The 26,193-nt window shown below is 38.0% G+C and overlaps 2 protein-coding genes across 2 annotated transcripts; one reads left to right on the top strand and one right to left on the bottom strand.

The window, feature by feature from the left end:
- Positions 1 to 15,499: 15,499 nt before the first annotated feature.
- Positions 15,500 to 20,902, bottom strand: LOC132131406 (uncharacterized). The gene is made up of 7 exons (XM_059543421.1): positions 20,794 to 20,902; positions 20,005 to 20,193; positions 19,822 to 19,927; positions 19,166 to 19,635; positions 18,863 to 19,074; positions 17,719 to 17,845; positions 15,500 to 15,561 (listed from the first exon to the last, which is right to left on the bottom strand). The coding sequence occupies exons 2-7, from the start codon at positions 20,186 to 20,188 to the stop codon at positions 15,500 to 15,502; spliced, it is 1,161 nt and encodes a 386-aa protein (XP_059399404.1). The 5' UTR covers positions 20,189 to 20,193; positions 20,794 to 20,902.
- A 1,318-nt stretch (positions 20,903 to 22,220) lies between these two features.
- LOC132131097 (glycerophosphodiester phosphodiesterase 1-like) lies at positions 22,221 to 26,070 on the top strand. Its single transcript, XM_059543032.1, has 6 exons — positions 22,221 to 22,748; positions 23,514 to 23,689; positions 23,792 to 23,897; positions 24,037 to 24,129; positions 24,218 to 24,429; positions 25,267 to 26,070. The coding sequence occupies exons 1-6, from the start codon at positions 22,482 to 22,484 to the stop codon at positions 25,412 to 25,414; spliced, it is 1,002 nt and encodes a 333-aa protein (XP_059399015.1). The 5' UTR covers positions 22,221 to 22,481; the 3' UTR covers positions 25,415 to 26,070.
- Positions 26,071 to 26,193: the final 123 nt, after the last annotated feature.

Genomic DNA, 26,193 nt, shown 5'->3' with positions numbered 1-26,193 from the left:
AAATATGGCTTAATTAAGACAATTATAGAATTATTCATTGTTTTTTTCCTTGCATATTTGTAGGAAACGGCACAGTTCACAACAGCATCATACATTATTTTTGTCTCGATTTTTCAGTAAAATAAATGTGTAAATGGTCTAGCTGAAGGATATTTTACTTAACGTGCAGTCATGTAATCAGTCATTTCTATGATTTATTGTATATATATATGGGCATTTCACTCAATAGTTGTAATAATAATGGCCTGTTCTGGAAAATAAATCTTGAAGATATTGTATATATCTTGAAGAAATTATTATATAAACCTCAATAAATTTTGTAAGATTGATGCTTAACTAGTTAGCAATAGGTTAAGTAAAATAAGCAAACAACAAAACAAAAACAAAGGCAACAATAAACAAAAATGATTCAATACTGGTTGGAAATCATGAGATTATTTCATAATTATTATTTTTAATCATTCATAAATGTAGAGAAATAAATTTTAATTTAATTAATTTACGCTTTCTTTTGTAGGCTTGATCTGTGAATTCAGGAGAAGCTTTCTGAAAGTCGGGTTTTCTTTCTAATGATGCTCTGTGGGACTAATTTTGGTCACTTGGAATGCATTTTGTTTATCAGTATCCTCTCATGTTATGCCAAAAAATTACTCTAAAGTTCTCTAAAGTTTACACTATTTGCATCGACTTAAATTATCTCTCAACAGGCGTTTAACCTTTAACATAAAATAAAGCCATCCGTTTTTGACCACATGATTGTTCACAGTGTCCAGTAAAGTAGAAATGTGTTTAAATCATCTGTTCAATAGCGTAAATGTGATTCTTCCTAGAGCAGCTATGAGTTTTCCAGATGTGAGCTGCGTTTTAAGTATTCACAAAGGATATGTCACATTAAATTAACTGCTGGTGGTAAGTCCCTGGGCTTATTTTAATTGAGATGAAGTGTCCTTTTATTATGAACAGAAAGACTTGTTTATTTTAGAGGCGAGGCGATATTGAAAAGCCCGTTTCAGCTATAAAAGAATACATTTAACAGGGTGCACGCAAGTTCATAGGAAATGAAAGGAATCAAACAGGGTATTTACACTCAAAACACAATGAATATGTATATAAAAAATGTGTTTTCAGCAGGATATGTTGTCTGGCTTACATTAAACAATATAATAAAACTGATGTGTTAAGGTTCACCTGTCAAATATTTTCCCAGAACCATCTCCAAAACAAGCTTCAGTTATCAATAGCGAAAAGAAACTTGTAATGACATGATGTGACATGAAAAATGTGTTGTGCAGCAATGCATAAATAAAATTAAATGCTCAAATGTATTAGTCATATATTTATACTGTTCCAAAATCTAGTGAGCTGCCTAACTGGTACCTATAGACAGCATTTTTTGTTAATGTAAACACAACACGAAGGCTGCGTTCCAAAAGATGCATTATGTTACCCTTTTAATCCTTCTGCTGTGCTGTAAATCCAGTCAAAATATGACCAGCCTTTAAAAAACTGCTTGTTATTATCTCCTTATTCTTATTCTATCAGTCATTTCTGACCTCGTACAGCACTAGTATAACAAATGTGTGTGTGGGGGGGTTTGATGCCCGCCTGATTTGTTCAGAAATAACTTTATCTAAAGGTTACATGCATATCTTCAGTCCTCCGGGTTATAAACTTATACAGTGAATTTCATTATAGGTCCATATGTTTCATATACATACCCTGTTCAGCCCACTACCAAAACAGTGGGCTAACAAAGAGGCTTTTATCTGTGGAGTTATTAAATGGATAATCTGAAATCAAATTCGGGATAAAGGTTTGCAAAACATTACTGATGGTGTATATTACACTGAAAAAAGTGATGCTACTCCCAGTTTATAAATTTGTCCTTAAAATGTACTGATCTACAGCTGTACAGTGGAGTGTGTTAGGACATTGCAGAACCTTTGGGAGGATTGTTTTGCTTGCATTTGTGTTGTGGGTGAATAGGGAGGTTCTGATTCCTGTTTGACTTGTTGAAGGCCGGGAAAAATGTTTATTAGTCTAACAGTTGGACACCAGTCTCTCAGGGTTGAGTGAACTTGTTTGATACAGTTTTATATACTTAACACTTTGGCACATTTATTGGCATCAGCACAATGGTACCAAACAAAGAAAAATGTGAGTATTGCTTGACTGCGCAAAACTCGCATCCTTTATTCTGGGTGGTTGCGAGGGTGTCGCTGTGTAGTTGTTAGGCTGAAATCTGATCAATTCTAATCACTGGGGGAAGACTTTTTCACACGGGGGCCACAAAAAAATATGCTGAGCAGAACAAAACAAAACAGACAGCAAAAAAATAAAATTTAATAAATTAAAGCAAAAAGAAAATTAAACAACCAAAAACTAAAAAGCAAACAATAAAAAGGCAAACAACACCAAAAAATAAATAAAACAGCAAATACAAAGCAAACAACAAAATTAAAATCTAAGCAAACAAAACTAAAATCTAACCAAACAATAAAACAAAGCAAACAAAACAAAAATAAACAAATATGAAACAAAACAAATGAAATGACAAAAAAACTTAGAAAACAATAAAACAAATCAAACAACAAAACAAAGACAGAACAAAGTAAAGCCAACAACAACAAAAAGACCAAACTTATTTATTGCCTTAAAAAAAAAAAAAAAAAAAAAAAAAAAAAATATATATATATATATATATATATATATATATATATATATATAATTTATAATATTTTAAGTGTGAATGGGTATAATAGAGCACAGAACACCACTAATAATTCCAGTTTGTTCATGTAAAACATGTCTTAGGCATGTAGAATACCTTAATAAAATTATCCAGGCATACCTGAAGCACTATTGCATTAACAGCCATTTAAAAGTTTATTTTCAGGAGTCTATAATGCCACAGACGGAAACCCTGCTTACCTTTTCAGTACCCAAAATCAGAGACGCCCTCAGGGCAGCCATTATGCAAACCAAAGAGTCCGACCCAAGATCCTCCCAAGACTAGAGCAGCAGAGGCGAACATCATCCACACATGTGTGTAGAACAGATCCAGCTGGAGGTGAGTGAGAGGGTTTGGTTAAAAACACTTAATAGGTGTTAACATAATAAACCAGGGCTTATTCTGAGAATAAATGGCAACTGATGTTGTTTAAGAGACTTGCTGAAGGCCTGTGGGCTTCAAAGTCTCCACGCGGCAGCTGAGTAAATACGACGAAGGAAACCAGGGGTCAAAAAGGGGGGAACGAGATGGAGGCATGATGAGAAAGATGTTAGATGCAAATGCAAAGTTATCTATATGAATTACCGGGAATAAAAGCATTTCGTAAGATCAAAAGAGTCTGAAAGCATAATTTATCATAACTGCAGGTAAAAGGACACCAAATTAGTGAGAATACCCAGATATGAATGACTATTTTCGGTTCACGACAGTTTTAAGTGCCACGAGAGACAAAAACCAGCCGTGGCCCTTAAAACACAATCAGAAGTTAAAACAGTTATGATTGCTGAAATAATATTTCTGGATATGACCCATCACATTCCTAAAAGAACATCTGTATTTCAATGAGAAACTCCATTTTGTCTTTTTAGCACTGCTTGAGTGAGCCAGAACTAATACTTCAGAGTTTTAATATGCTTTGCTAGTCACACACTGTCAGCGCTGCCAGTGATGTAAACGCTGTGCTAATTCGCCAAATCCAACATAAAAGGACACCCTGGGGTCTAAATCAAATACACTCTCATTCACAGAGAGACCTCACAGAAGATAATCTGGGCAGTGTAAATGTCATGCTGTAAAGGATTCAAGCAAAGTTACTTGTAGTTCTGGTCTGTTTGGTTTTATAAATGTGAACTGAACAACTGAAGTTCAATCTTGTTGCAGCATGATAAATAAAGCCTCACTCATGCCTGAATTACTGGTGGCCAAATTTTTGTCCTAAAACAATAAACTTTTAAAATCAGTCAGAGGTATAACCGAAGAAGAAAACGTAATAAGATCTCTGTTATATGTCAGTTCTTTCTCCACGACAGTAATGAGTGAAGAAAAAGGCTTCAAAGTAAGAGTACATTAGTGCCTACCCACTTTGTCATCTGCACTTCCGGAAGTATTTTTCCCATTCATTTTTCCCATAGGGATTTTAAAAAGTCTTCATTAATCCATGAACCAAACCAATCAGCTGCGAGGTGAATCACAATATTACAAACTTTGATTGGAAGCAAACAATGGATATGTTTTGCTCACTGCGACTCTGATTGGTGGAATTTTCTTCACGTTATCATGGGTAATGCAGTTTTTCACCAGGGATCCCGCTGCTTAACACAAAGTCAGAATGAAAAAGTTGCAGAAATATGAGATTTAAATTATAATATTGTGAGAATAAAGGCAATAATAATACTTCTGACTTTAAAAGTTGATGTTAAAGGGATAGTTCACCCAAAAATGAAAATTATGTCATTTATAACTCACCCTCATGTCGTTCCAAACACATAAGACCTCTGTTTATTTTTGGAACACAGTTTAAGATACTTTAGATTTAGTCCGAGAGCTCTCAGTCCCTCCATTGAAGCTGTGTGTACGGTATACTGTCCATGTCCAGAAAGGTAAGAAAAACATCTTCAAAGTAGTCCATGTGACATCAGAGGGTCAGTTAGAATCTTTTGAAGCATCGAAAATACATTTTGGTCCAAAAATAACAATAACTACGACTTTATTCAGCATTGCCTTCTCTTCCGTGTCTGTTGTGAGAGAGTTCAAAACAAAGCAGTTTGTGATATCCGGTTCGCGAACGAATCACTCGATGTAACCGGATTTTCTTGAACCAGTTCACCAAATCGAACTGAATCGATTGAATAGGTTCGTGTCTCCAATACGCATTAATCCACAAATGACTTAAGCTGTTAACTTTTTTTAATGTGGCTGACACTCCCTCTGAGTTAAAACAAACCAATATCCCGGAGTAATTCATTTACTCAAACAGTACACTGACTGAACTGCTGTGAAGAGAGAACTGAAGATGAACACCGAGCCGAGCCAGATAATGAACAATAGACTGACTCGTTCACGAGTCAAGAACCGGTTGCATCGGTTTTCGGATCACCAGTAGTTCTTTCGGACAGTTCGAGTCAATAAACCAGTTGAAGAAAATGGTTCACCGGTTCTTTTGCGCTCGACGTAATGACGTCATTGGCAATGATTGCCCTTCATTAAAGCCTTCGGTTTACCTGGGCTCATAAAATGAGCACAGAATCAGTTCAGAATCAATCACCAAAAGAATCCGTTCGGTTCAGACGCTCTGTGTGTCAGTCTGCTTCACGCTGAATCACACATCTGCAGTATCATCAGCTCCTTGGTTCTCGAATCAGACGCGTCCGACAGAAACGGTTCTTGACTCGTGAACGAGTCAGTCTATTGTTCGTTATCTGGCTCGGCTCGGTGTTCATCTTCAGTTCTCTCTTCACAGCAGTTCAGTCAGTGTACTGTTTGAGTAAATGAATTACTCTGGGATATTGGTTTGTTTTAACTCAGAGGGAGTGTCAGCCACGTTAAAAAAGTTAACAGCTTAAAGTCTGCGTGAACCGGAAGTTGCAAACGACTTTTCTCCAGTGTTGTGACATATTTCTGAGAGAAACAGAAACAGAATACTAAATGAGGAAAAATAGTGGGCGTGGCTTTATTTTCCAACTAGCACCTGATTGGATCTAGAAAAGTTATGTTGGCAGCCCTAAATGATGTTCAACATCTCAAGAGTTTTGTTGTAGCTAGTTCCACTTACCGTCAAACTTTGTGAGGTACCAATGTCGTACACTGACGGGACTGCATTAGCTGTTAATGACGGATATCTCACAAACCCCATTTCATGTTCTGTCCAATTTTTGAAGCATTCGCGTGTGAAGTGCTTCGAGCACATCCGTGACCTCTCTGAATTTTAGGGAATGGGAGAAGTGTTTTTTGAGTTCCACAACCAAAAATGCACCTCCTCGCCATCTCTCCTTTCACGCGCTGTCAATGCTCGCAAACACACAGGCAGGCTGTCTACTGTCAGTTGGAGGGGCGTGGTTACGGATGCTAAGCAGACACCCAAACCGTCAAACCTACGTCATCAGGGATGGTCCTCCAGTGCAGAGGGGAGGGGCATTTTCAGATTTTGATTGAAGATTACGAAGCCAAAATTTTTTTTTGTGTGGATTGACTTGGCATGGTTGAATTGTTCACCACAAAACGATCAATTTAGGCAAACAAAGTAAAAATGGTAAATTTTGATTTCAGTTGGACTTTAAGTCATTTGTGGATTAATGCTTATTGGAGACGCGAACCATTTCAAACGATTCAGTTTGATTTGGTCAACTGTTTCAAGAAGATCTGGTTACATCGAGTGATTCGTTCGCGAACCGGATATTACTACACTGCAGTGAACACACTCACAACAGACATGGAAGAGAAGGCAATGCTGAATAAAGTCATAGTTTTTGCTTTTTTTGGACCAAAATGTATTTTCGATGCTTCAAAAGATTCTAACTGACCCTCTGATGTCACATGGACTACTTTGATGATGTTTTTCTTACCTTTCTGGACATGGACAGTAGACCGTACACACAGTTTCAATGGAGGGACTGAGAGCTCTCGGACTAAATCTAAAATATCTTATACTGTGTTCCAAAGATAAACGGAGGTCTCACGGGTTTGGAACGACATGAGGGTGAGTTATTAATGACATAATTTTCATTTTTGGGTGAACTAACCCTTTAACTTTATTTTGTGCATTAAATTATTAAATAGTTGAATGTTTTAATGCATTAAAAATATATTACATATTTTTATATGCATGTTTTCAGACATATGTTTTAGATATTTAGATATGTGCTAAATAATAAAATGTTTCTTTGGATAGAACAATCTAGATTTCTTCACTTAGTTTTGAAGGTCTTGAAAACCAACTCATGCAGGCCTGTTTTTGATGGCTCTGCCCATAAGAATCAAGAGCTGTTTACCTGCATCAGTGTTTACCAGGGAAAGTCCTCTTTCTCCCCAGAGACTGACTGATCAGTGAGATTGGGAAGGAGGAATCCACATGGGTTCTGAGCACAATAAGCTATTGGGTGTGTAGTGTGTGAGTGCTTTGTGTGTGTACCCCCTAACGAGGCCATTGCCGCCAACCTAAACTCTCCGGAAGCATTGGCGACTGCAGCGCAGTGACAGCAGGAGACAGGAAGAGCCACAAATACAGGAACACACAGTATACCAGAGACAGAGAGCAGACACAGGGAGTTATGAGAGGAGAATCACACATCCACTAATCAGACAGCGAGCGAGATGGGGGAATATAGGTAACAGAATATAGTCATGGCATAGTGGTCGAGCAGGTGCTTACGCCACATTTGTTTCAATCTGGCCTGCATCAAATAAACCAATACCTTGCTCCTACTCATATAATCCCAATCTTTAAATGATTTTTACCTGGCAAGAGGGTATTTAAGGATGGATATGAGCCAGATATAGATGCCAGAATATTATAACGCCACTAGTCAACCACTTAGAAATCAACAAAAACTCCCTCAAAACCACCTAGCAACACCATGGCATGATATTTTCATTTTAGCATTTTTTAAAATCATGTTTTAGCATTTTATATCATGCACTAGTATATCAATAAAGAATTTTTTTTTATTAAATACAAATAATTAATTTTACATTTAAATGTTAAATATTATATTGCATATTATTCATACTTTTAGCAAAATAATACAATTAAACTAGCAAAGATTATTATAGTTAACTAAAAGGATTATCTTTTAAAAACATTTTTGTTAACCGAAATAAAACTGAAATAAAATATTAATATTCCATTAAATGTTTACACTAAAAGACAATTAGAAATGTTATCTTGTTTCAATTAAATGAAACAATTTTACTTAAAGTTTAAGCACTAAAATTACTAAATGAAATTTTTTTACTAAAACTAAAATAAAAGATTATGATTAATTAATATTTGAAAACATAACCAAAATTAAAATTAATACTGAAAATATACAAAATAAAAGCTAATTTAAAAATATTAATATAATAAAATATAAATACTTAACATTGCCATCCACAAATGCATGGAGCACTAAAAAAATAAAATAAAATGAACTGGAAATCAATTAAAAATAAAATGGACTAAAACTAAATCAATTTAAATAGGAATATATATATGTATATATATAAATAATAATAACTAAAAGGAAATACCTAAAATAGAAAAATAAACGCTAATTTAAAATATTAAAGAAATTATAATCATACACCAATCACATGACAACACACACCCTTATATATGAGGACAGACATGTTTACATGCATACTCATGTTCAGTAACAATTCTTTGTACAGAAATGTCAGTCAGACTCAACACACAAATATGTGCATTCAAACCTGAACACACATTCACTGCTCTTTTGAGAACTGTGTTTAACAGCAGTTGTGCATTACTGGCAACACAATCAGTGGACTACACAATGGATCCATGTCATAATTTATGTTTGAGTCTGTAGACAGACCATCTATGAATAAACAATTGTTTCCCCAGCTGCATATTGTGCTAACATTAAGTGTAGCAGGAATCCCCCAAGGCTTTGTCCTCAGTCCCATTCAGTTCTTGTAATGGTCTATAACTGGCCCTCTGTGAGCCGTTTCGACACAGGGAACCCGGATCACCTACTCCCTGAGACCTGCTATCTGAAATCAGCTGCCAAACAGAACACAACAAATGAACTTTATCGCCATAAACCATGTTCACTACAGATTAGACTTTAAGGAATGGATCAAGGAAGTCAAAGAACGAGGCAATAGGAACCATGTAAATTGCAAGAGAGGTATTGTCATATGTGTCTGTGTGTTTTCACATATGTGTACAGAACAATCCAAGCTAAGGTTGGGTGTATTCACTATGAACACCCTGCTGGGACAGAGGCCTGGGTCAGAGCTATTCAGACAAACAGTTCGAACCCTTTATCCAGCCTCGAGAACAGACCTGTGAACAGTCTAAAAGGATGAAAACAGAAAAGTCCTAATTTCTTAGGAAAAGTACTTTCTTTTTTCCATCATACAGAAAGATAAAATTTAGCAGAATGTCCTAATGCAACAGGCTAGGTTTGAAACATTATGGATGGTTCAATAATGAACCAACAACTGACAACACTATTTATAGAATGGGTTAATCTTGGTTAATATAACTAATTCTGCATTTAATCTCTCTTTAATTTCAATTTATTTGTTCATTATTAGTTCATACTACCTAATGTAAAAATATGCAAACTTACTTTAAATAATATGAATAAATAGCAGTCTCAAGTTTAATAATACAATTCTATTTTTATACAGAACATTCATGACTGGAGTTCTCATAAGATCTGTGTCTTCTGAATGTTCCTATATATCAAACTAAACACGACAGTTAATTGGCCATATAAGGGTGAATTAAGTTATGAGTAATTATATGAAATATATTTAAACCAGACCAAATAAGGCAATATCTACCAAATAGAGCAGTTTCTAGCTTTAAGATCATTCTTCCATGAAAAAGAATGAGAGACATACATTGAAAAAGAAAAAAGAAAAAAAAGAAAAATGGAAGGCAAAACCAGGAATAAATGTTTGGATTCTCTCAAAAATAGTGGTTTTGGATTCTAAAAGGAAGACTCCCAAGTGAAAATCCAAGGGAAAATGGTGTTCCGCCAATTTGCCGGGTCCGACGTGCAGTGTGAAAGGGCCTTTACTGATGCAGATGGGGAATAAAGGCTAGTTTTATCAGAACTAATCACACAGAAGAGCTAATGTACAACCCGAATTCCGGAAAAGTTGGGACGTTTTTTAAAAGACTTTCAAATCACATGAGCCAATATTTTATTCACAATAAAACATAGATAACATAGCAAATGTTTAAACTGAGAAAGTTTACAATTTTATGCACAAAATGAGCTCATTTCAATTTTGATTTCTGCTACAGGTCTCAAAATAGTTGGGACAGGGCATGTTTACCATGGTGTAGCATCTCCTTTTCTTTTCAAAACAGTATGAAGACGTCTGGGCATTGAGGCTATGAGTTGCTGGAGTTTTGCTGTTGGAATTTGGTCCCATTCTTGCCTTATATAGATTTCCAGCTGCTGAAGAGTTCGTGGTCGTCTTTGACGTATTTTTCGTTTAATGATGCGCCAAATGTTCTCTATAGGTGAAAGATCTGGACTGCAGGCAGGCCAGGTTAGCACCCGGACTCTTCTACGACGAAGCCATGCTGTTGTTATAGCTGCAGTATGTGGTTTTGCATTGTCCTGCTGAAATAAACAAGGCCTTCCCTGAAATAGACGTTGTTTCGAGGGAAGCATATGTTGCTCTAAAACCTTTATATACCTTTCAGCATTCACAGAGCCTTCCAAAACATGCAAGCTGCCCATACCGTATGCACTTATGCACCCCCATACCATCAGAGATGCTGGCTTTTGAACTGAACGCTGATAACATGCTGGAAGGTCTCCCTCCTCTTTAGCCCGGAGGACACGGCGTCCGTGATTTCCAACAAGAATGTCAAATTTGGACTCGTCTGACCATAAAACACTATTCCACTTTGAAATAGTCCATTTTAAATGAGCCTTGGCCCACAGGACACGACGGCGCTTCTGGACCATGTTCACATATGGCTTCCTTTTTGCATGATAGAGCTTTAGTTGGCATCTGCTGATGGCACGGCGGATTGTGTTTACCGACAGTGGTTTCTGAAAGTATTCCTGGGCCCATTTAGTAATGTCATTGACACAATCATGCCGATGAGGGATGCAGTGTCGTCTGAGAGCCCGAAGACCACGGGCATCCAATAAAGGTCTCCGGCCTTGTCCCTTACGCACAGAGATTTCTCCAGTTTCTCTGAATCTTTTGATGATGTTATGCACTGTAGATGATGAGATTTGCAAAGCCTTTGCAATTTGACGTTGAGGAACATTGTTTTTAAAGTTTTCCACAATTTTTTTACGCAGTCTTTCACAGATTGGAGAGCCTCTGCCCATCTTTACTTCTGAGAGACTCTGCTTCTCTAAGACAAAGCTTTTATAGCTAATCATGTTACAGACCTGATATCAATTAACTTAATTAATCACTAGATGTTCTCCCAGCTGAATCTTTTCAAAACTGCTTGCTTTTTTAGCCATTTGTTGCCCCCGTGCCAACTTTTTTGAGACCTGTAGCAGGCATTAAATTTTAAATGAGCTAATTAAGTGGATAAAAGTGTACAATTTCTCAGTTTAAACATTTGCTACGTTATCTATGTTCTATTGTGAATAAAATATTGGCTCATGTGATTTGAAATTCCTTTAGTTTTCATTTTATTAAAATTAAAAAAACGTCCCAACTTTTCCGGAATTCGGGTTGTAGCTCAAACTGCTGAAAATGCTGGCCCTGATACAAAGCTGTAAGAACTCACAGTGCATTGCAGTTTGCTGTGTATGGGGCCACGGAGGTGGCCGTAGACAGGTTAGAGTACCCACGATTCGAAAGATTTAATAAACCTGTTTATGAACCGGGTATCTACTATATTTCCAGCATATGGAACAGGTAAAAGTATTACAGTATAAGACAAAGGAGGTACAAATTTATAACCTCTATCCATTGTTACTATGACACCTGTCATTGACAACAGACCGGATCTTTTTTAAGAACGACTGTAGACAGAAACATCAGCGTTTGCAGGTGTCTGTGACAGTTCCGAAACCTTTATTTTCTTTTGTGGTGTATTCTGTTTCTCATGGTTGATATATGTCCGTACAGTGCATCTGGTGTTCAGCAGGGCTCAGGGAAATGCTTGTGCATGAAAGCTGTCAGCAGGAGCAGTTTTTCACCCGGCTCATAACTCGATCCACCCTTGAGAGTCATTCATTGCCTTGCATGCGTGTCACAAAACAATCTCTGTATCTTGGGGGAAACTGTAAAATCCTATCTAAGAACCGTTTCCATGTCCCTCCTGTGATTATGGGCCTTGTATATTTAAGCAAGCAGGCAGTCAAGCCAACACAAATGTTTAGAAAGCCTCCAAATGATCAGTACACATTATTAACGGCATTTCAATCGTCTGCTACACAATACATAAATGGTGTCTTGGTGTGTAAGTCTTGTTTGTGCGATTTAGTCACGGATTATTCATCGTTAGTCAACTTGGAGCTGGAGTTTGTGTGCCCCTCGAGGCCTCCACTCTTTGCCCTTCACCTGTGTGTGGTAATGAAGGAATGAGGGACGTCCCAGAAGAAATGCCAAGCTGCAATCACGGTACATGCCTGCCTGATGTAAACACTTTCCTTTCTTTGTTATCCAAACCGTTTCCTCCGCACAGCGCGAGGCATGTTTCTAATTACAGTCCAGCAGAGAGACGCAGCGGGCTCCCGACAACATGTGATTCATGGTGCAGGTGACCCAGAGACTCTTTCCTAGAACGTCTGGAGGAAAAGAGCTCGCTGAATTTACTGTCACAGAGGCTCATTCAGACGCCGCTGTGCTAAATCAATGCTGCACTAAAGGCACTACTGTAAACCATATTTTATGCAATTTCACCTAGTAATTGGTGGTGTTTGCAAAGACTAGCATCACTGTTATGACTGCTAATAGTTACAGATAGTGTTGTAGCGCTAGTGCAAGAAGTATTAAGATAATTATATTTTAGAAACCATTTATAATTAAATTTTTTTAATCGCTATTTCGGCAACAAAAATAGCCCCCCCCCCCCCACCACACACACAAAAAAAACAGCAATCCATAGAAACTGTTGTGTTTTTTCGAGCAACACACAGCAGTGATTTGTTACTAAACAAATCAGCTGATTTGAATGAATCAATGAATCAGTTGAATAAATCAGTTAAGTGATTTGCCACCAGTTAGTCAGCTGGTGGGTTTAGTTTAATATTCATATTCAATTTATTTTTCCATCCTATTTCTATATTCAAAATTTTATTTTTAAAACCTTACTCTCAACTACATTTATGCAATTGTAGTTGTACCAATGTAGATGCAACTTCTATGCCACCTCTGCAGTGAAAATATGAATGTTGTTGTTTGTCATTTCATTTGATTGGTAACCGCTCTAAATAGTGTCTTATAATTATAACGGTTTTTAATGATTAAATATTAGATTTTTTTTAGGCTGCAAATGTGGACCTTTCAGATGATTTGGTCTCAACCCCTAAAAGTCTTGGTGTTGGTCTTGACTTGATCTCTGTTTAGGTGGTCTGAACTACAACACTACTTACAGATTTGAACAAACCACTAACCTCAAATTGGAACTCTATGGAACTCATCCATGGTACTTGAAATTATGTGGCTCGTTTACTCTGTAGATTACTTTCTAAATGTTTAAACATCAGCATGACCTGACCAGGTAGACCACCTAAAGCTGCTTTTTTTCAACAAAGGTCAGCTCCTGTAATAGGTTCAGTCTGTTTTTCTGAAAGTAAATGCTCCATTTGTCACGCCCTTGTTGATTATTTTATTTAAACTGTTCATTGGAGAAAACAAGGGGAAATCCTAATAGACAGGAAGGTTCTCCTTTCATAAAAACACGACTCAAAACTGCAGAGCCAAAAATATTCAAGCTACAAAACAATGTGAGGGCAAAATATCTGGATGACAAATTTGAGCCTCGACGACTCAACCGTGGACAAACAATTGATCGGAGTGAAGTCACCGCCACTATTATCGACTGCAAGTATATTCCTGTGATACGTGTATGGGAATTGAGCCCCCGGTGACAATCACTCTTGAGTCCCAAATATGCACATAAACAAAGGAACTCGCATTGAGTATGAAATAGCACAGTGGTGAAGTCAGGGCCAAAGCTATATTGTTGATCTTAGGAAGCTCTTCCCTAATAAACACAGAGGTGGGCGGTCATCATGGGCAGCACAAAATAAAGAAGTCAAATTGAGTTTCTGGAGCACTCCAACACATAAAAGAGCTATGAAGGTGCCAAAGGTCTTTTCAATACTCGGACGTTTTCTAGAGGGAAAATGTCTTTGTTTCTTTGTTTAGGTGGAGCAGCTTGTCTGGTGATCTGATCTAAGGTGTGTTATATAGTATTGTATCCTTATGTGCAGGACACACATGCTTAATCAAACACATGGCAGGCTGCTCCCATATTACTAAGAACACATTGACTTTTGCATAAATAGCAGGAAGTACTTCAGATCGCTACGCTTTGAGAAAACCCGATTCCTGATGATGTAGTAGGTCTATATGCTGATAAAAGACGACAAATGTGTTTTCTGACATATGTGCTTCCTGCATCTTATGATGGTTAAGCTTGAGTGGAAGCTTTTTCAGTGTTATAAAAATATACTGGGCTCACCATTAAGATCATGTAAGCTATGGGGCTTCATTTGAAATTCTTAGAAGTAATAGTAGATACCGTTTTATTAAGTATTTATGGCCAAAAGCAGCATTTGTGCCTAACTGCTAAAAGGAAGTGGAATAGATTTTCAGGTTTTTTGAAGAAAACTCACCGTCTAGACCAGGGGACTCCAGACTCGGTGCTGGAGGGCTGGTGTCTTCCAGAGTTTAGCTCCAAGCCTGATCAAACACATCTGAACCAGCTGATCAAGAAATGTCCAGGCGGTGTCTTGAGGCTAAACTCTGCAGGACAGTGGCCCTCCAGGACTGAGTTTGGTCTAGATGCTGGAGTCGGCCGTAGAACTTCACCAGAAAACGCTAAAACTGATGTTGAAGGTGTTCTGGGCAACAACAACAACAACATCAAAACAGCCCATCAGCAAGTCTCAATGAATAAGCTAAATGTACTGCGAGTCTATGGTAGGCTACAAGTGATTTTTGAGCCCGTTTTAATGTGCAATGCTTTGATTGGAGAGATGATCTAGTTTTTACTGACATCTACTGTTGAAAAGAGTAATCGCTCCGATAGTGCTCAAACAATTGACGATCTTAGGTCAAAATGAAACTATTATATTATATTTCATGGATTTAGCAGACAGTTTATCTAAAGCAAATACCGTTTGAGCTACTGAAGCCTATTATATTCATATCATATACTCCTTCCTAGGGAAATATGAATTAGCCGATTTAAATCTGGCTAATTGTTTGTCTTAATACATATCTCAGAAAAATGTTATGGAGTTTCAAATTGGAATTTGACTTTTAGTCACGAAACAGGGCATGTCTTCTGTAGAGGACACCAGGACAATCATCATGTAATTTACATCACATATAAATTCTAGATCAAATATTACTATGAAATATGAGATATTCCCTCAAATATATTTACATGCCGACTGTCTTACACTAGTCAATGTCATGAGCATTTACTGGAAGTTAATTCTCACTAATATCAGAATGGATACGAGTTGCGCAGTAAAGACTTACACTAGAAAGGACATGATTATTATGCTTTAGAACTATTGGCGTAACAGCGACTAAATTTAATTGGTCTTGGTTGGTTCTCAGCTGTGTAATCTTCCGCATTTGCCTTTATTTATCACACAGAGGACCATGCACAAATACAGACATGATGGCTGCAGACTCAGCAGTGTCTAATGGAGGAGAGAACATGCTGAGAGCATTGATGATATTCTCGGGTACCTTTCGGTGATGTATCTTAAGTTATAGACAATGCATCCATATTGGCCTTGTCCTAACCTGACAGGCTTGTCATAATGTGTATAGCTTCAGGATGAACTTGTTTTGAGGGTCCATCAAGCTTCTCCACACATTAGAAAATGTTTACACCTAAATAAGTGAATAGTACTTTTGACAAAATGGGATGAAGACTGCAGTCAGCGGTTTGGGGATATCTATTCAGAATGAAAAACAAGCACTATTTAAGGTTGGATTACACTACACAACAACACAACTTTTTTTTTCAGAGACAGACCCTCTAAGATGTAGATGAGTTTGTTTCTTCATCAGAACAGATTTGGAGAAATGTTGCATTTCATTACTTGCTTAGCAGTGTATCCTCTGCGGTGAATGGGTGCCGTCAGAATGAGAGTCCATACAGCTGATAAAAATATCACAATAATCAAAAAGTGTGGATTACTTGTGGATTATTGTGATGTTTTTAATCAGATGTTTGGATTCTCATTCTGACGGCACCCATTCACTGCAGAGGATCAATTAGTGAACAAGTGATGAAATGCAACATTTCTCCAAATCTGTTCTGATAAAGAAACAAACTCATCTACATCTTAGATGGCCTGAGGGAGAGTACATTTTCAGTGAATCTTTAATTATGGGAGAATTAAGTTATGTGCATGTATGTACATAAAAACATTCATTTATAATAGTGATTTAGATACTTCCTTTTTCCATGTTCTTTGGAAACGCAACCTACGCATGTAAACAGTCCACAGTACAGATGATTCTGGCCACATGGGTCACTGCTGTCGCTGGATTGGCTGCTTGGTACCTCACGTGGTCACCTTAACCCGAGTCAGCCAATCAGAAACTAAAACAGGAACAGGTGGGCTTCAAAGTGGAACTCTTTCACTCACTGGGTTACTTTGTGGAAATGATGCTGCAAATCTTATAAATATGTAAAGTCACTGACTGGACTTTTAATCCATGCCACATATTTGTAGTAAACACACTGCTAAATTAGAGGAAATGATGACAGTCTTCATTCTGTTTTCCTTCTCAGTCAGGAGTGCATGCACACTTTCAAGGGCATACAAGAAGACATGCTTAAAAGGAATCTGGCCAATGGACATCTGTGATTGCACTGGCACATTTTCATAGAAAACATTCAGCTATGTCACTGTGATGCAATGAATAATTCATAAAAGTGCTGTCAGTTCAGATTTGTTTGTCCACAGAGTGTGGCTTTATAACCAAGTGAAAACATGGTAATTTTACATTTTGTACATGCGATTATTGTATTGTTACCACCCAAACAATCAAAACAGCAAATATGACAAAGAAGGTCTCAATAGAAGATGTTTTTTTTCTGTTTTCTAACACCGTAAACATCTGAAATGGGTCACTGAGGCTTTGGCCACAGTAATAGTGAAGTGAAACCCTGGCTTATATAGAATCATGCTCTTATTTTACATTCAGCACAGCGTTTATTTGCTACGGTTTGCTTTAGAGATGCTCAGTCTTCACGTGAATATCGCATCCCAGACATTTTTTGCACTCTTCCGTTTGCAGTTTCCTGAAACCTATATTCATGTCTCTTATTGCTTTCCTATAGGTTTCATATGAACACGCGATTGCACTTTTGCCTTTAAAGTCTTTATACATCATCATGACGGTTACATCGCTTGATAAATATCGCCTGCTTTCAACGTGTTCACATTTCCAGTCACTGATAGCTGGATGGAATGATTCAATGTGTCGGTGAATTGGCGACAGATCTATTTTATTGGGAGGTGGGTGTCGCCCTCTGCGGTCTGGAGGAGGAACAGCACTGGACGTGTTGCCCGTCACGCTGACAATCATGCTGTCGTTTTTCGGGTGGTATCCCAGTGTGGTTAGGTAGAAGGTTTTGCAAACATCTTGAGGTTGCCCGAGGCTGTTATTTAGATGATACTGAAAAGTCTTGTTGCGTCTGCTGGGACCTCCAGTCGTGACACGCGTTTTCAATGATTGGGTCACGGAGTGAAATACAAAAGCCCATTTGTCGTTGTGTGACATGTCTTGATAGGCATCAAATATCTCTTTTCTCCGAGAATGCGGGATTTTCGCCGTACATTTCTTTCCACATTTAGGACCACAGGGTTTGCCCATCTTTGGTGCCCGTTGATCTCCTTTTTGTACGGGACAGGATTCTTCATCCTTGAGTGTCATTTCATATTCTCCACTCCCTCGGTCTGTTTCCTGTTTCATAGAATTGACTTTGAAAGTGCCAAGCACACGGTTTGTTGATCACCGTTATGAACCGATTCAGATCTCTGATAAATCTAGCACTGGTTAATACTGATATTAGACTTATCAAATTAGATCAATTATTCAAATATTTACAAACCTTTTTTGTAAAATAAGTTTATGCTTTAGATTAATCACACATAGGGGTGGGTGATATGACCAAAATCTTATATCACAATATGAGTCATTTTGTTTCACGGTAAGAAGATATTTGACCATATAATTATTTTTGCTTTAAATAAGGTCTTTGTGTTATCTAACTTTTTGATACAATAGAAATTGCATAATTCTTGCCACCAGTGTCAATATCACAAAAAACTAGCTTAAATACAAAAAAAAAAAAAAAAACATACAATCAGCGATTAAAAATCGCAACAGGACAAAAAAAAGAACAAATAAATAAGAAATGCTACATACATTGTATAAGATAATCAAATGTATAAAACCACTGCGTATTCTTTACAGTGTAAATTAAATATATATTTCTTCTTATTAAAGTTACAAAAGCGATTTAGCTGTCACTTTACAAGCTACCCTGATCTAATATACATTTTTCTTTTTTTTAGCTATTTGCTTTCACTTAAGATCTAAATTACGAGTTATTACGAAAAGTTCATGATGATACTTACATAGACGGCATTTTGACACGTTCAAGTGTGTGTGTATTTAACCTCTCAACGCCAATGAAGTGGCAAAAATAACCCAGTTCAATACAGTCTCTCAGACAGTGCGTGCTTATAACGAAATTAGTTCTCTTTTGCTTTCATCCTCACTTGTTTTTAAACCACGAAGGCTAAAAACGTGTGCAAATGATATGTTTTCGTGACCATGTAGTCTCTACCAGTTAATCGTGTCTACCGGTATACTTCCACCCCTAATAACACAAACCATTTCATTATAACAGTAATTACAATCAGGCTTGTAACTGATAACAGTAGGCAACTATGATTACCTGACACGGTTACCTACCACTTTACATCTCGTTTCCGGACAGGAACGAAGATCACTTTCCAGGGAAGTTACTGACTTTAGATCTTCCATCGGAAACCGTTTTGGACTTAAATGGTTAAGCTCTGTGATCTCACGGACACTGTTGGCTTTGAGATCTTGCACCATCCTTATAATGCTCCTCTGCTGCTCCATAAGAATTTCTTGTTTAGTTATTATGTCATGGAGAAGTGCTGAAACAATAAACACAGGAATTGCAAGGTTTAGCACACCACCCATGCTATGAGCAGTGAATAAAAGTTCGAAAACAGAAAGGAGTCTCACATGTTATGAATGGGTCACAGCTCGAGAGCTCTTTTCTCTGGGGTCTGAGTGTTTCATGATGCCACAGTAACTGTGCCGTCTGTTCGGGAGACTGTACAGTTGTGTCCTGTGGCCATGTCAGTTCACTCTTATGTTCTGTGGTGTCTTGAGAAGCTCTGGCTGAACTTCTCGCTTGCCAAGGCTGCTGGGAAATCTGCTGAGTTTTTTCATGCCACTCAGAGTTATCTGGACTTCTCTCCAACAAGGATGGTCTTGAAGTTTCTGCAACCTGTGTCACACCCGGGGACTTTTGGTGCCAAACAGAAGGCTGCATTTGTCTTTGTCCTAGAGGACTTGGTTGTAGCTCATCAGAAGATGAACAAATCCTTTTGGATAGTGGCTGTATTTGAGGGGCTTGTGGCAAATTGTTATTCAGGGGTTTGGTAGCCTCCTCATCACTGTTATAATCATCCAGTAGGCGCCTGTTTTGTCTTTAGGGAAGGCAAGAAATGTAATAATTACTGCATTTGATGAAGTGAGGGTGGTATGTTAACTATTCAGTGACATATTCCCTATTTGCGGTTCAAAAAGAAGTGTGCATGTTATTTTTTTTTAACTGCACAATGAAACAAGGACCTGTTAGACAGGTCTGCATTATATAATATACACAATCTTACTTTATTTTTCGGTTTGGAGGCCTTCGGGAGTCGGGCTCAGCCTCGGACTGGAGATCGGTCTGCTGTTCTGCAAGAGGCAGCTTCCGGCATGCTTCGTTATAATTATCTACGAAAGACAGAATTAAAAAATCCGAACAATCCACAAAGTTGTTTACCAGTTAAGCTTATAGGATTTATACATACTTGCAGTATACATAATTGTAACTTTATAGGCAGACCAAGACTCCTGGGGTTGCTCCAAACACTTGGCCGCTCTCTGAATTCTTTCCCCCTCGTACGGAGGCCATAAACACACACCATTCTTCACCCAGATTACAGGCACAACCTCCACTTCTTCAGTGTCAACAAAGCTGACAATGTGGTACATGACTTCTGCAAAAAAACACAAATGTGGATAAAAAAAGTGATATAAAAGCAAATACATACAACCTATTGTAACTCTTAGATGTCATATACTAAACAACAAACTTTAAAGCTTTAAACGAAACAATGTTTTCTAACTGAACAACAACATTGTTAATCTCAATACAATTATCACCTTCTGAAGTTTTAATGACCTGCAAATGCATATAATCATGAGAAAAACAACTAACCATGCCTATATTGTTTTGACCACAGGTGAATGTTCTTAGTGCTGATCTCCAGCCACAGTTTTGATTAAAAGGCTCATTCGTCCTCTGAGATGCATGGATCTAAAGGAAATCACGCGGTGGTTCATGTAACATCTGTTTATAGATCAGTGGTTTGAGCACTCTTGTCACATCCAGAATAGCCAGAATGAGATTTAATGCATCTGACAAGGGCTCTAGCAGATAACCACAAATAACAAATCCCTTTCTCAAGTTACTAACTCCTTTACAGGAGCATCTAGGTAACGTTAACGTAGTCCGAGGGAACACAATCCTGCAAAACACCCAGAACGGTAACTCGCAGCAGAAGAATGGGTTAACAAAATAAAAAATGTAAACTTACGTTTTTAAGTATTAAAGTTCCAAAAGACAGAGCGAAAGACCGAATCAGAATCACACCTCCAGACTGTTGGTAAATATTAGCGGCTGGCTAACTGCTACGCAACTCCCGGATCCTCTGGCATGTGTCACGAAGTGCACTCTGGGAAAAGTAGTCCATTTTTGGTAAAGCGGATTTAACGACGGAGTGGTAAATCAACTACTACTTGCATGCACTGCCCAACTACGTCATATACAATACGTTTGAACCGGTAAACAGCACACACATCTTACAAAAGTCTGTTTTACTTTAATTCACATTCGTACCAGAGATCTTTTATTTACTCTTCGGGTAATCATAACTTTTATTTTCTTCTTCTGAAGGACCAAACTCCAGTCATCTCTTTGGCTTTTTTTTTTTTTTTTTTTTGAAAGAAACTGATTTCTCTAATCAAAACAGATCAAAGCAGTTATAACTTATAGATCAAGAAATCGGTTTCTTGAATGTTAAATGTAATAAGCGGTGTAACTGTTTCAATTAATTTATTAATGTAATTGATTACATTTGATTACGTTTTTAAATTTCTATCAAATGTTCTCAACTGTTAAAATGTTACCGTTTAAAATTATAACAAGAAACCGTCAACTTCTATTGGTCACAGAGCTTATTCTCTGCAGCAATCCAAAAGCCAATTTTTTTGTTTGTTTGTTTAGTGAAGGAACCACAGTGATGCACTTCGAGGTTGGCCTACAAAAATACATCATAATATGTGATTCTCTACACCATTCTATTACGATTTTTCATGCATGTTAAATAAACTTTAACATAACATCTTTATTTGTCACTTTTAAATGACAAAAACAATATCCAGTGGCCTATGTATGTACACAATAATACAATAAAATGTATTAATATCAACAGTTTATGCAGTTTGGAACACACCATCTCAAAGTCAGTTATATTTCAAAATGAAAGTCACTGTTGTGGAAAAAAAGGGACAATGTATGAACTCAGTTTAAAAGGCATTTGCAAATCGTGTTCTAGGCAGCTGAGACATATTAATCACGAAGAAAACAGTTCTTAAAATGTACTAAATTGAACTGTTTATGCAGTTTTCAACGAACTAACCGTATCCAGAGCTTCTGTGAAGCTGAACACTTCATAATAAAAGGAGTTGCAATAAAAGAAAAATCATAAACTTTTCAAATGTAATGGTTTTTTTTTTGTTATCTAAAAATAATAATTTATTAAATTATTAACATCTTGAGCTCTAATCTCATCAAGCAGGCTAAACAGGTTTCGGCAAGATACGACTCTTAGAAAAAATGCATTAATTTAGGATGTCATTAATATCAGTCAGAGCCATATAGAGAGATATTTCTCTATATGGCTCTGATATCAGTTCAGCTCAACTGGTTTGGGGAAGAAAAAAAATCACGCTCAGCTCAGCAGTAAAACTGGTCACGCGAGCGATTTCACAATGCATCCGTGATGTCATTAATAGAGTTTTCATGACAGTTCTTTAATGCAAGTCGGTCTGACATACAGCTGAATGACAATGAATGACTCGAGACTGTACACTGCGGTGTCAACTTTTTGATGACACCCGATGCGGATTTCATCTGTTCATCTTGCATAGCTCGAGTAGCTGACCGTTGATCCTCCATGTTGATTGATCACCGATTGATTAGTTGTAGTTTCGTTTTCTCATCATGCTTCATCTAGGAGATGAGCTCACGCTGTTCTCTGTCGTCTTTATCGTGGTTCTGCTGGGAACCAGAAGCGCCGTCTGGCCCGCTGTGCTCACGGGCTCTCTCTACCTCTTTATGGTGATGTTCCGGTTCCCCCAGGTCCCCTCCAGCCGGGCCAGACAGGTGCTCCGGCCCGGGTCTAGAGTGTCGTCGGGCGGCGTATCAGCGGTGGCGCACCGCGGTGCAGGACACGACGCTCCGGAGAACACCATAGCTGCTATACGGGCGGTGAACACTGCATTATTCTGGTTTATTGTCGATTATATCTTTATTTAAATATTTAAATATATATTTTTCTCTTGGCAGTATTAATTTAAAGCAACTGCATGTTTATTTTTAAAGACCACACATAAACAGCACCGATGTTCGATTCGTGAAGGAGTCGGATCTTTTCAGTGAATCGGTTCAGCTTATTTAAATTAATTTTACAATGAATCAAATAGAGCGGTTCATTGGCTGATTGAACAGAGAATCGTTTCTTTCAAACATGTCCGACTCGTGATGAACCGAAAGTGTTGTAATGCAAATATGCATGCAAATCTAGATTATTTACAAAACAAAATTTGCACTTATGCGTTTGTCAGATGTTTTTTTTAATTTTTATTTTTCCAAAGCGACTTAAAATACAGGAGCACGAAGCCAACAATATTCAAAGTATACAATGTATAACTCAAATTATATAAAATGTGTTGCATTTATGAGGCCAAGTTTTAAAAATGTGTATCTAAACTTTGAACTTTTATTTACTTGCGTACTTCCATTTGCTCCATTTAATTATTTAATGTATATTATTTTACTGCACACTGAATATTATATAAATGTCTATTTACATTTCTTTCTTTCTTTAAATCACCATCACATGTTCTTTAACCTCAAAAGCTAATTTCTTGTATTTTTCAAACATTGTGCAAGTATTGCATTAGCTGTGGTTTTAAATCTCACACCAGTCACTGGTTTCTTCCTCTTACAATGACTCTCATTTCTGAGTGACAGGCGAGTGAGAATGGAGCCACGGGTGTGGAGCTGGACCTGGAGTTCACGGCTGATGGGGTTCCCATACTGATGCACGATGACACCGTGGACCGAACCACGAATGGATCAGGACCACTGAGCAAGCTGCTCTTCTCTGAACTGCGCACACTGGACGCAGCAGCTAAACACAGATTCAGGTTAGATGGGAAGAAAGACAGCTTCGTTTCATGCATAGAGAGTAAATAATCAAAAACCAAGTTAAAGACAGCAGGTGGCATGTTTTTGTTGGTTGCGAGCAGTGAGCGTTTCCGTGGTGAGAGGGTTCCAACTCTGCAGGAGGGAGTAGAGGAATGCATCAAGCGCCAGTTGACCATCTACTTTGATGTCAAAGGTCATCCAGATGAGGTACTATCGACTGACAATGGTCCATTGTTGGTGGGAGTGATTCTGTGCACCACAATCTTGATCCACAGGTTCTGATCTTTAGTGATTCTTGCATTGGGAAACCAAAACATTAATGCTTTCATGTATCTGTTATCCACAGGCAGCTAAAACACTGAAAGAATTATTCCGGAAGTATCCAGTGCTCTACAACACAAGCATCGTCTGCTCATTTGAGCCCAAAGTCATCTATAGGGTAACACAATCCAGTCCGACTGCATTTGCTCTTTTTTTTTTAAACAATTCTACACTAATATAAAAGTGTATTGGCTAATCTTTTCCAGATGCGACAGGTGGATCAGAATGTGGTGACCGCATTGACCCATCGGCCGTGGAGTCTGAGTCGCTTGGGCGACGGGACGCCCCGGTTCTCGTCCATGTGGAAGCACCACTGGATGCAGGTGCTGGACGTGCTCCTGGACTGGGCTCATCATCACCTGCTGTGGAACCTGTGTGGAGTCTCCGCCTTCCTGGTGCAGCAGAACTTCATCTCGCCGTGAGTCACCATGACTTTATTGCTATTTTTAGATTATTATTGTGAAGTCATGTCATTATGTGTATTACATTACCGCAAGGCGTTTAACAAACCTACCGCAGGTCCTAAAATAAATTGCAAATATCTGCCAGTTACAGAAAAGCAGCCACTTCATTTAACTTAAGCCCCTTTCACACTTCGATTCCGGAAAATACACAGGTAATGTGTCCCGGCAATTGTTGATGGGTTGCTAGATTTTGCACTTTCACACTGCCAGTGATTTCCTGGAATATGTGCGTGCTTTCACACAAAACCCGTAAAGGTCCCGTAAAGACACGTGACATCAGGGCATTACGTGTAATGTAAGAGTCGAAAACGCGAGGCACGTTAACTTTCACTGAAGCTAGTGAACGATATCAGCTTCAGCGTGGATAGTGAGGAGAACTGATCTCTGCTTCATTACAGTATGCACTTTTTTTTTTGTTGTGAACGTTGATCTGACTCCAAAACACCTGGTAAAAGAGTTGCAAGATAACACGAGTCATCACTACGACACACCCTATACAGCATTGGTGCTGGCTTTTGTTCGCACAACATCGACTCGTTCGGGACTGAACCCGGCAATGTTACTTGGTCCCCGACCCGGGATCAATTCCGGGACATGTTGCATTCACACAGAAGGTGACCCAGCAATGTTCGGGTTATTTTCCGGGTCAAACGTGCATTGTGAATGGGGCTATAGAAGTGAATCTAGCTGTATCTGTGTAGGAACATTCAAAGCTGATCTAGTCATCAGCCCCACCTATAGTACATGAGTGTGTATTGCACTTTAAAACAGTCACTGTGTTTTTTAACCAGGGACTATGTTCAGTACTGGGCAGCCCGAGGTGTAGAGGTGGTGGGCTGGACGGTGAACACGGCTGTAGAGAAGCAGTACTACCAGCAACTACTGAAGATCAACTACATCACTGACAGTCTCGTTGAAGACTGTGAACCTCACTACTGAAATGCCACATTGTACAATCACTGGTTCAGTAATTCAAGCAACTAAACTATTCTGCTTCCCTTCAAATATTAAAGTATGCGTTTTTAATGAATTGTTTTGATTAAGGAAGCATGCTGTAGAGACTTGAAATTTACAGGGTAACAAAATGCTTTCATTGTTATAATATGGGGGATAAATATCAACGTTCGAATGTACTGTACACACCCACTCAGGTGAGCCAATTTGACTGTATAGATATATCATTGTATTATTTCCATTTTAATGGCATTATTGAAGAAGGTAATTTAGTAAACCTACTTTTCTTTTATTGCTACTTAAATTGTGTAGAAATGGAGCATTCAAAAAAAAAATGCTAAGCTACAGAATGTATGTCTTTTCTCTCCTTCATGTAATTAGCTGTGTATACCTTGCTATTTGGGTTTAATTCATGCTTACAAGTCTGGTACTGATAGCTAATTGACAGGTTACACATAAAACCAGATTTCTGTAGTTTTTCAATACATTTATAATCTGAGCAATAGATCTTGATCTGAGGCAAGATCTCAGGCAGCTACCAAACGTTGGACACATAATACTTATTCAGGTTTATTTGAAAGTGGCATGTTCCTGTTTTCTCTGGTGGTTATGCTTGAATAAAATACAATTCTTAATTAACAGCCATTTTGTCCCAGTAGTTGTATCTCAAGGACTGTTGTACAACAGTGGTTGTGTAACAGATGGGCTTTCCTCTCTTCTCTCTGGTTATATTTAATCCTATTGGTTTAAAGAGAGTGAAAGGT

The sequence above is a fragment of the Carassius carassius genome, chromosome 48 (assembly GCF_963082965.1).
Source record: "Carassius carassius chromosome 48, fCarCar2.1, whole genome shotgun sequence".
Classification (NCBI taxonomy): Eukaryota; Metazoa; Chordata; class Actinopteri; order Cypriniformes; family Cyprinidae; genus Carassius; species Carassius carassius.
The sequence above is the reverse complement of the archived record's forward strand: the minus strand, read 5'-3'. Positions and strand labels throughout refer to the sequence as shown.

What these genes read in the sequence shown, in the direction of transcription:
- LOC132131406 (XM_059543421.1), bottom strand. Translation starts at nt 20,188, where the DNA reads ATGTACCACATTGTCAGCTTTGTTGACACTGAAGAAGTGGAGGTTGTG. An exon ending in TACAATTATGTATACTGCAA is followed by an intron (nt 19,928 to 20,004) that starts GTATGTATAAAT and finishes TGTCTTTCGTAG; the next exon opens with ATAATTATAACGAAGCATGC. An exon ending in TCCTAAATGTGGAAAGAAAT is followed by an intron (nt 15,562 to 17,718) that starts GTACGGCGAAAA and finishes CTCCTCCATTAG; the next exon opens with ACACTGCTGAGTCTGCAGCC.
- LOC132131097 (XM_059543032.1), top strand. Translation starts at nt 22,482, where the DNA reads ATGCTTCATCTAGGAGATGAGCTCACGCTGTTCTCTGTCGTCTTTATC. An exon ending in CCATAGCTGCTATACGGGCG is followed by an intron (nt 22,749 to 23,513) that starts GTGAACACTGCA and finishes TCTGAGTGACAG; the next exon opens with GCGAGTGAGAATGGAGCCAC. An exon ending in CAGCAGAACTTCATCTCGCC is followed by an intron (nt 24,430 to 25,266) that starts GTGAGTCACCAT and finishes TTTTTTAACCAG; the next exon opens with GGACTATGTTCAGTACTGGG.